Below are 10,851 nucleotides of genomic sequence, written 5' to 3' on the forward strand. Positions count from 1 at the left end.
AGGCTGGAGTGCAGTGGCCGGATCTCAGCTCGCTGCAAGCTCCGCCACCCCGGTTTACGCCATTCTCCTGCCTCAGCCTCCGGAGTAGCTGGGACCGCAGGCGCCCGCCACCTCGCCCGGCTAGTTTTTTGTATTTTTTAGTAGAGACGGGGTTTCACCGTGTTCGCCAGGATGGTCTCGATCTCCTGACCTAGTGATCCGCCCGTCTCGGCCTCCCAAAGTGCTGGGATTACAGGCTTGAGCCCCCGCGCCCGGCCTACTCTATTGATTTAAAGAAGACAATTACTGACATTTTAGTGTGTGAATACATAAAAGCATAACTATGATATCTTAAAGGCATATATTGCTGTGGATATTAGGACATTTGGACTTCTTGCTGTTGTAGGAGTGGGTCCTAGAGATCTTCAGGCTGTTTACTTAACTATAAACATCCCATGACTATGGGTCGTGGCAGGCAAGGAGTGTGCCTTCTTAGTCCTAAAATGGAGCCGAACTTAAAATGGCGTTATTCTAGCTTTCCTAGAATTCTGCTTCCATATCACGTTGACAAACACGTTGATAAACAGTAATTGTGAATTGTCATTCTAGCAAATAACCAACCAGATAGGAAACGAGTAGAAAGAGTGACTATCCTAAATAGACCCATTCATTAATTGTATTTCATGTGTCATGCATTCATCGGTTTATTCATTCATTCATTGCTCATTCTTTTTTATCTTTTTCCGAGACAGAAATCTTGCTCTGTCACCCAGGCTGGAGTGCAGTGGCGCAATCTCAGCTCACTGCAACCTCCGCCTCCCGGGTTCAAGCAATTTTCCCGCCTCAGCCTTCCCAGTAGCTGAAACTACAGAAGGCCGGCACCAAATGTATTTTTAGCAGAGACGGGGCGGTGGGGGCGGAGCGGGGTGTTTCGCCATGTTGGCGAGGCTGTTCTCGATCTGACCTCGTGATCCGCCCGCCTCGGCCTCCCAAAGTGCTGGGATTACAGGCGTGAGCCACCGCGTCCGGCCTGCTCATTTTTCAACCAACATTTAACAACAAGTACTGTGTGGCCGACTTCAAACTGTCAACTTTCTTCCTATGGCTTGACAACAGAAAATTATAGAAAATCTAGCACTGTCTTCACCCTTCTTTGTTTCATTTCAAACTGCCCTAACTTGAGTCTTCAGTTCTTAGGGCTCCAGGAAAGGAGGGAGGATAAGAATACCTTGTACAATGTTAACAAGTTCTGGATTGCCAGAATTGTGTATTCATCAAAATCTAACTGGAAAAAAATATGCCCTGGACACCTAAGAAGTTTATACTGCTTTTCTCCTTAAAATGAGGAAGCCATAGAATATAACTGGTTAGAGAAAATAGTAACCGCTTCAGATATCTGAAAGCCTCAGTCTCAAGAAGTCTCCCTGCTCGCTCTCTTTTCCCATTTGAATTTACTATCGCTATTATCATTTTAGGTTTTTTTCCCCCAACTTCTACTTCTCTCTGATCATTAAAAGGAACTTGGCTTTGGCCGGGCGCGGTGGCTCAAGCCTGTAATCCCAGCACTTTGGGAGGCCGAGACGGGTGGATCACGAGGTCAGGAGATCAAGACCATCCTGGCGAACACGGTGAAACCCCGTCTCTACTAAAAAATACAAAAAAACTAGCCGGGCGAGATGGCGGGCGCCTGTAGTCCCAGCTACTCGGGAGGCTGAGGCAGGAGAATGGCGTGAACCCGGGAGGTGGAGCTTGCAGTGAGCTGAGATCCGGCCACTGCACTCCAGCCTGGGTGGCAGAGCGAGACTCCGTCTCAAAAAAAAAAAAAAAAAAAGGAACTTGGCTTTTACTCGGCAGACCAAATACTTGAGTATTTCATTTGACTCTCGTAACAATGATGCAGAAAGACTGACAATAACAAAACTCAGAATATCGATTGCTTCATTGACAGTGGGAAACATCCTTATTTGGTAGCAGAAAGGCCTGCGCTATCTGTCCAGGCACATGCTTCCCTAGAATCAGGTCCTTGTGAAGCAGATGTAGTACACAGATGGTTGCAGGGCCCAGGAAGACAGTTATCTTGAGGAAAATTCTATCCCAGCTACAGTGAATTTAGAAGTCTGGCAACACAGCCTTCTCCTGTAAGAATTAACACCTCCCTAAGGACCCTTTTACCCTTGTTCCCCCGAATTGGTGTCTCTGTGCCCAGGGGAAGGAGACACTAGAACTCTAATTTTCCAATTTTCAAAATTTTCTAGCAACAATGCTTCTGGATTAAGACATTCTTTGTGAAACTGATTTGGCTTCAGGCAAATCTTTCTCAAGGTGGCCCGGGATTCCTCTTTGAATCTGTCTGATTGTTATCTGTGAGGAGTCAAATTCTCAGGGTTCCTGGAACAACACTCACATTCCAGTTTTCCTCTGGCAACAGATCTTGAAGACAAGGATAGACAGGCTAGAAATTGAGACTCTTTTTCTCTTCATTATATTCTCATCCAATTTACATCCAGTCCTGTAGTTCTTTTTGTGAAATGTCTCTCAAATCCTGTCTTCTTATCCCCACTGTCAATACCTTATTTCCTGCCCTCTTCATTCTTGCCCTGCTGCAGTGGTTACCTTTTTAAAACACAGATCTGAACTTCCTGCACCCCTTTTACCACTCTCCACTGCCTCCAGAAAAAACAACTCAAGGCTCTTCAAAATATGACCGCAGCCTCCTTTCCTGGCATTCTGTCTTCCCCTCTTCCCCTCACTTCCCTCAAGTTGCAAACCTGATGTTTCTCACACTTGGTAGGTGGTTTCATTTCTCGATGAGTGTGCTTTTCCTGTTTTCTCGGTTCTCTGAGTTTTCTTTTCCTGTTTTCTCTCTGGTGAACTTTTATTCATCGGTTCTCTGAGTTTTCTTTTTCTTTTCCTGTTTTCTCTCTGGTGAACTTTTATTCATCCTTGGTGAATCTTTCTAGATGCTTCTTGGGCCAGTGGATTTTGGGAGAGCGAGGTATATGTGGCTAAGGCACATCACAATCAGCAGAGAAGCTTTAAACACTGCTGAGTGTCACTGTCTCTGCTGGCTTTGGGTTTCATCCTTATTCACTCTCCCCCCCCCCCGCCTTTTTTTTTCCCGAGACGCAATCTCGCTCTATGGCCGAGGCTGGAGTGCAGTGGCGCGATCTCGGCTCACTGCAAGCTCCGCCTCCCGGGTTCACGCCATTCTCCTGCCTCAGCCTCCCGAGTAGCTGGGACTACAGGCCCCCATCACCACGCCAGGTAAGTTTTTGTATTTTTAGTAGAGACAGAGTCTCGCCCTGTCGCCCAGGCTGGAGTGCAATGGCACATGATCTTCTCTCACTGCAGCCTCCGCCTCCCAGGTTCAAGCGATTCTCCTGCCCCAGTCACCCGAGTAGCTGGGTATAGTCAGGCAGCGCGCCACCATGGCCGGCCAATTTTTTTGTATCTTTTAGTAGAGACAGGTTCACCACGTTGGTCAGGCTGGTCTCGAACTCATGACCTCGTGATCTGCCTGCGTCGGCCTTCCGAAGTGCTGGGATTACAAGTGTGAGCCACCGCGCCCAGCCCTCATTTTTACTCGAGTACTTGTTTGTGTACCCCTAGTAAAGGATGTGCTTCTTGAGAGTAAAGCCCAGGCGTTCTACATCCATGGTTCAATTAATGCATTGGTATCTTTTCCAACCTATGGCATGTAAGACACACTTCAAAAGGATCTGCTGACAGAAATAGGGCGAAGTGGTTCTGGTATTTTTTTTTAGTTTTTTTTCTAATGTTCTTATAATTTTGCTCTACTACAGTGTTAGCTAAAACAGCACAGCTATCAGGAATGGCACTGTTAAGACTGACCTTAGACAAAACCCTGAAGTGACAGGTTGCATTTTGGGTTCTCACCATACTCTTCCCCGGCTCTTGTCCTAATTGTCTAAAGCTTGTTTCCCTTCCTCACCGTATCAGCCTCCCACCTGAATCTTCCCTGTTCCTCCTTCACACTCATCTTTCTTGTGCCCCTGTCCCTCCATTTTTTCCTTTTGTAAGTCATTTTCATAAGAATCCTTCCAAATACTTCCCCTACTGATTGGACAACCCGTAGGTGGCAGACTGTTCTGGGCCAAGGTAACCAAGTTGAGCAGGGCCAGCAATCAGTGTCGGGAACTTCTGCAGGGCACTTCAGAATCAGTGTTGGGGAACTTCGGCATTCTATTTTTCACGGACACAGACAGGAACACTGACATGCAAAAGCAAAACAATCAAAAAGCATTTTTATTTGTTTTCCAGGTAGTAGGAAATCCGAGTTCCAGATTCCCATCCTTCTGAAGCCAGGAGGGAGGTTCCTAAGAGGAGGTTAGGACAAGATGGAGACTTATTTTTAAACTAGCAGATTTCGCAAATTGCGACACATACATTATCTAGTCCACGCAAAGGACAGGCCTTGGGGACAGGGCAAGGGGAACGTGTTCCATCTGCACGACTGAATTAGAAGTCTCTCCCCCATCAATTGAACGCCTCACTATTTTTCATTCTGTCTTTTCTTTCTTTTTAAGGTAAATGAATTGCTTCTTTTTTGTTAGGTGAGGCCGGCAGAGACCAAGAAGAGCTGAAGCGGAGGCGAGGTTAGTACCCAGCAAAGACCCGTGGCGAGGAAAGACAATGAAGAGGACCATGGGACTGGACCCTGAGAAAGGCAAAGGAGACGCTGGCTGGCTGGGCCCGCAGGCGGACAGCCACGCAGGCAGGCGGAGGGCTCGGCTCGGCCTGGGACCGCTGCAGACCCGGCCTCCGCGCGGGGCCAAGCCGCCTGGGTGGGACCGAGGAGGCGGGGCCTTCCCCCTTGGACGGGTGATGGACAGCCTGTCTCTCCAATCGCGTCCTTAAAAGGCGAGGGCAGGCCAATGAACGGACAGCGAGGGCCGGAGCCGGGCTGAGGCTTGGGTGTAGAGCTGGCGAGCCGCGGCTGGGGCCGGAGTGGGGAGCGCAGCGTGGAGGTGCCACCCGGCGCGGGTGGCGGAGAGATCAGAACCGTCTTCCCCAAGCCGAGCCAACCTCAGCGGAGACCGGGGCTTAGGGGCGCGGCGGCGGCGACTGCAGCGGTTGGACGATGGCAGCGCCCGCCGGAGCCGGGGCGGTGATTGCAGCCCCAGACAGTAGTCGCTGGCTGTGGTCGGTGCTGGCGGCGGCGCTCGGGCTCTGTGAGTGATGCCAGGACCAGGGCTGGGGCCGGGGAGGGGGGCTCCCGGGCCCGGCACACGACCCTCGCAGGCCAGGCGCGCGTGCTGAGACCCCAGGTGGGGAGGGGGAACCCAGCCCATGGGGAACGCGGGCCCCCGCGACGGGCCAGGAAGGCGCAGAGCCTCTTTCTTCTCCTTCCTGGATCCTCGAGTGCGGAGGAGGAGGGGAGAGCGCTCTATCTTGCTTCTTCCCAGGGGGCGGTCCGGGGGAGCGGGCCCGGCGGGCGGCTGCGGTGAGCACTCGCGACACCGCCTGCCCTCTCCTCACGGTGACTCTGGATCATCTGGGCCCTCCCGGATTCTGATTCGGAAACTAGGGTTCTGGCGTTCTCCACCTTTGGGAGGTGGCGGAAGGTTGCAGGTTTTTCATTTGTAGGGCCTTTGTTGGTTCGTTTCCTGTTAAGCCAGGGTTTTATTGTACTTGTAAGTTGCCTTTCCCATGCTCTCATTCAGATTTAAGTCTCCGTAATAAGAGTCCTGGAATCTCATTTGCCTCATTTCCATGGTCTGCAAAACGCCAATATAAAATATTGTTACTTCAAGGTTAGAATGCAAAGAGCTTGGAATACCAGTGAGATGGCCTGGCTTAAAATAATTTGGTCAAATCCATCATAATTCCAGACGTAGCCACCATAATTTGATAAGATACAGAGCATTAAAAAGCATAATATTCCTAAAGGAAAAAAAAAAGCTTCTTTTTCTTACCAAATATTGTGACTCAAGCTTAAGGTAAACCTTGGCCTCAATTTATGGGAATTGGATGAGTTGTTTTATGGACATCTGAAGTGGTATCTGCCACAGGACTTTTCTGTGTTGTTCAAAGCAAAGTACTTGTTGCTGTCTCCGAATTCGGTTAAAAAATAGTTATAAAGAGGGCCAGCTGCTAAGAAACCACGTAGATTTTTTTTCATTCCCTTTGTTTTCAAAATGTCAGTTGCATCACAGTATCTGAATACCAGAGTTTACTCAGTAATTTCTTTCTTCATGGAAAAGTTCTTAATATAATCCTTGGACCAGGGAAACTAGGTGAAGTTCTGTTGGATCACCAACTGTTCCACTTAAACAGTGATTCCAGGGGCTGTAAAGCGCAAAGGTAAAGTCTCCCTACCCTCCAGAGGTTGACAGATGATGACACACTTTGTATGAGACACAATCCATTCTGTATTTTGTCTTAGAAAAAAAGGTTAAAAGTGTGTTTGGTGGTGGTGGTATTTGTGTTTAATCAAACAAATAGAAAATAGCCTAAAATTAAGGTTCATCAGAAGTATGCTTCAGACAATTATTATGCATGAGAGGTCAGACATTGCTATGGAGGACAAAGCAGGGTGATCTTAATTAAAATCGGGGTGTTAAACGTAGCAGGAGTGCAAAACTACATAGTAGTGGAAAGGTCACTAGAGTAATAGCCCCATACACCTTGGACGTAATTCTTCAGTAATGAAGATGAATGTTGATATGTACAAATCAACAGCTGATGTTATTGGTTCAATTTAGAAAATTATTGTATCTAAAATTGTTGCCAAATCACCGTTTTTCTGGTCATGGATACTGCACATAAGAGTTCATCTTTTACAGGAAAGCTTCTCAAGTTTTATCAAGACAGTTATTCAGCAAACATTTACCAAGCACCTTTTAAGTGTTAAGCACCAAGCTACTCTAGGAAAGAGAGTCCTCACCTTTGAATAATTTGCAATTCAGTGAGAGAAACACTGTGAAAAGTGCTATAAGAAGTCTATTTTTTTCCCTGCGGCAGGTGGTTGGTAGGATGGGTCTCACTGTATTGCCCAGGCTGCTCTGGAGCTGAAACTCCTGGGCTCCAGTGATTCTTCTGCCTTTTCCTCCCAAGCAGCTGGGGCTACAGGTGTGTGCCACTGTGTAGGGTCAGAAGCACATTGGTAAAGATGTACTGTGGAAGCTTGAAGGAGGGTCATTATCTCAGATTGTAGTTCAGGCTACTGGAGGAAAGGAGTTTAAACTGAGTAGGCATGGAGGAGGGGCAGAAGTACATACAGAGTTATGAGTGAACCTGTTGGTCGTTCAGTATAGTGGGAAGTTGGACTATATATAAGGGGGATGGTGGGAGTTGAGGCAGAAGAGCCTGCCAAGGGCACCAACTTACAAAAGGCCTTGTCTGCCACACTTAATCCAATGAGGATTTCGCTGTCTATTGAGATGTGAAGGATGGCTTAGAGTGGGGTGAGGCTGAAGCTGGAGAAGGCAGAGGACTATTGTAATAATCCAGGGGAGGATGATGAAGATCTGAATTCAAGCATTGGGCCATGAAGAGAGGACACATATTCATGAGCCACTTAGAAAGTACATTTGATAGAGCTTGGAAACATTGATGCAGGCTTGAAAGAGGAGGTGGATAAAATGATCATAGGTTTTGGGCTTGGGAAGCTGGGCATATTTTTGGCCTTTTCACAGATGGGTAAATAGGAGTCTTGGGGGAAGAAGATGATGTAGATAATTTTGAACATGTTGAGTTTGAGATTCGGGTAAGACAGCCAAATGGAGATGGGCAGAAAACAATTGGATAGACAGTTCTGGAGGTGAGGAGAAAGTTCTGGTTGGAAATGGAGATTTGGAGAATTATGTGGCTAATAGTTAAAGCTTGGATTGTTTGGATGAGGTCATCCAGGGAAAATGCACTGAAGAACATCGCAGAGAGCCAAGGACAGAGTTCTGGGGTATATGAAACCTGAGAAAGAGGCTCTGTGACTAAGAGAAAAACCAGGCGAGTTTGGTATTTCAGCATTGTCAGATGAAGAGAGTTAAATGTGATAAGAATTCACTGAATTTGGCAATTAAAATGAGCACACAGTATATGAGGACTAAATCTCCATAATTTGTACCATCCATTTCAGTAAATGGAACCTGCATACATCTAATTGTGCAGGCCAGAAACCTAGGGTCCAGGCCTGATTCTTCCCTGACCTTCACATCCAATCAGTTCTCCATCTTTAAAATGCATCTGGAATTGATGTTTTTTTCTACCTCCACTCCTAGCCTTTTAGTCAAAGTCACCATCATTTCCTGCCTATGTTACTGTGATAGCCTCCCAGCTGCTCTTCCTCTTTTTCCCCCTCTGGGATTTTTTTTTTTTTTTTTTTGGTTATGGAGTCTTGCTCTGTCTTGCCCAGGCCGGAATGCAGTGGTGCAATCTCAGCTCACTGCAACCTCCATATCCCAGATTCAAGTGATTCTTCTTGTGCCTCAGCCTCCCAAGTAGCTGGGACTACAGGTGCATGCCACCGTGCCTGGCTAATTTTTGTATTTTTTAGTAGAAACTGGGTTTCACAATGTTGGCCAGGCTGATCTCGAACTCCTGATCTCGTGATCCACCCACCTTGGCCTCCCAAAGTGTTGAGATTACAGGCGTGAGCCACCTCACCTGGCTGATTTTTTTATTTTTAGTAGAGACAGGGTTTCACCATGTTTGCCAGGTCTGGAATTCCTGACCTCAAGTGACGGGCCTGCCTCAGCCTCCCAAAGTGCTGGGATTACAGGCATAAGCCACCACGCCCAGTACCCCGCTTGGTTCTTTTTAATCCATTCTTTACAAAACTGCAAGAATGATTTTGTTAAAATGCAAATCAGATCATGTTGCTTTCTTGTTTAAAATCCTTAATGGCTTCCCATTGCACTTGGAATGAAATCTACACTTCCCATAGCTTAAAAAACTCTTTGTGATCTGGTTTCTGCCTACCTCTGTAACCTCAACTTGTACCACCCACCACCCCCTTCTCACTATATTCAAGCCACCCTGCCATCTTTCTGCTCTGTGACGCCCATCCCACCTCAGGGCCTTTGAACTAGCTATTCTGATGTTGCCCAGGGCTGGCTCCCTTTCATCATGGAGGCTTTAACATAAGTTTCACTTCTTTAGGGAGACCTCTCTGACCACCTTATTCTAGGATACTTACCAGTTACTATTTGCTGGTTTGCTGTTTACCTCCTTATTGTAATTTCTATTTGGTTTTTCTTCTCTTTTTTTTCCTCCATCAGAATCTAGGACAGACAAAGCATCTGTCTTGCTTATAGAAGTTTCCTAGTGCTTAACATAGTGGATATGGTAGATGCTAAAAATATTTGTTAAATGGCAGTGAGGCATAGGCATGTCTTGACAACAGTTTGGTAGGAGTTTGCAATATGTAGTTATGATTTAGCATGGTATAAGTAGGTACTCAATATGTGTTTATGCAAGAAGAATATTTTTCCCAAGTGTGATTTCATGCATTGCTTGATTATTTCTCATTATCAGTTCCCTTGGCCTTTTACTTGTTTACTAGTCGGGATAGTAAAATAGAAACTTAGTCCTATAAAATATATTTTTGTTTACTCCAACTCCAGGATATCCACTAGGCTTAGATGCTGCCAAAAGAAAAAGATAAATATTAAGTGAAAGACAGCTATATGCAAAAGTACATAAAATGCAAATTTGTGTTTTTACTAAGTCTAATTTATTATTCAACTTAAATGAACACCTACTAGGCATCAGGCACTGTTTATGTATGGGATGCAGCCGGGAGCCTAGATGCTAGTGAGAAGTGACAGACAGGAAACATCTACTCAAATAAATAATGCCAAAGGACAGATTAAATTCCCGACAGTCACAACTTTTAAGAAAATATGATTGATTTAATATGATAATTTGCAGCAAATTTTTAAAAAATGGAACATCTTATTTGTGTTACAAGATATTTTTAAAACTTACAAGGGATATATTGTAGGATTTCTTTAAAGGTTGATCTTTCCCACTGAGTTTTTAAAATGTGATTTAATTGGGAAAAACATAGCTTTTCGGAAATATTGCTGTTTCTCCTCCAGCCAGTAGATGCTGGTGTACCTCCTAAATATTTCTCACCATCCCCTTTGCATCCGCACTGAAGCTAATATAGTACAGCCACAATCACGTCTCTCCTGGATAATTACAGCCTTCTAACTGGAGCCTGCGTGTTTTTGAGTTGTCTTTTATCTGAGAATTTGAATTATTTGTGTAAGACATCTCATGTGTACCTCCGCCTTGGAAAGATTTCTAATCTTGCTCTCTAAGACCACAGATGTCATTTTAAAAGGGAGAGTAAAATGGTAAGCTTTGGCATATAATTTGTTATAAATTAGTCTTTAGCCCCATCGAAGGCAATATAGTTATTAGAAGAACTAGAAGCATCTCCTGAGGTCTCAAGTGTCATATGGCTCTGAGACTTAACCCCTAAGGCTGGTGATATTAAGCCTTCATGTATCTTGAATGATACTCCTTTTTTCCTTTTCCACTCTTACTTTGCTAAGTCTTTTGACATTAGCAGTGCCCTAGAGTCCAGACAAAAGTCTTTGGAATTTTTGCTGCTGTAAGAAAGCAGAGGTCAGTCGACTCCGTTCACCATGGTGCATAAATTGATAAATCGTAGTTGTCTCCTGGGATATTTATATCTTTGCCTTTAAACCCCTTTATTTATTCATTATCACTTTTTTTTTTTTTTTTGGAGACGGAGTCTCGTTTTGTCACCCAGGCTGGAGTGCAGTGTGCAATCTCGGCCCACAGCAACCTCTGCCTCCCAGGTTCAAGTGATTCTCCTGCCTCAGCCTCTTGAGTAACTGGGATTACAGGCATGAGCCACCACACCTAATTTTTTTTTTT

The 10,851-nt window shown here is 45.6% G+C and overlaps 1 protein-coding gene across 2 annotated transcripts in view; it reads left to right on the forward strand.

The window, feature by feature from the left end:
- The first annotated feature begins 4,884 nt into the window (after window positions 1–4,884).
- MPZL1 (myelin protein zero-like 1) overlaps window positions 4,885–10,851 on the forward strand; it is a 61,497-nt gene continuing 55,530 nt past the window's right edge. For both annotated transcript variants that reach the window (XM_011979912.1, XM_011979913.1), the window contains exon 1: window positions 4,885–5,171. In XM_011979912.1, coding sequence (XP_011835302.1) covers window positions 5,081–5,171 — 91 coding nt within the window. In that variant the 5' untranslated portion in view covers window positions 4,885–5,080. The remainder of the gene's footprint in view (window positions 5,172–10,851) is intronic.

The sequence above is a fragment of the Mandrillus leucophaeus genome, unplaced genomic scaffold, assembly GCF_000951045.1.
Source record: "Mandrillus leucophaeus isolate KB7577 unplaced genomic scaffold, Mleu.le_1.0 Scaffold207, whole genome shotgun sequence".
NCBI classification, from domain to species: domain Eukaryota; kingdom Metazoa; phylum Chordata; class Mammalia; order Primates; family Cercopithecidae; genus Mandrillus; species Mandrillus leucophaeus.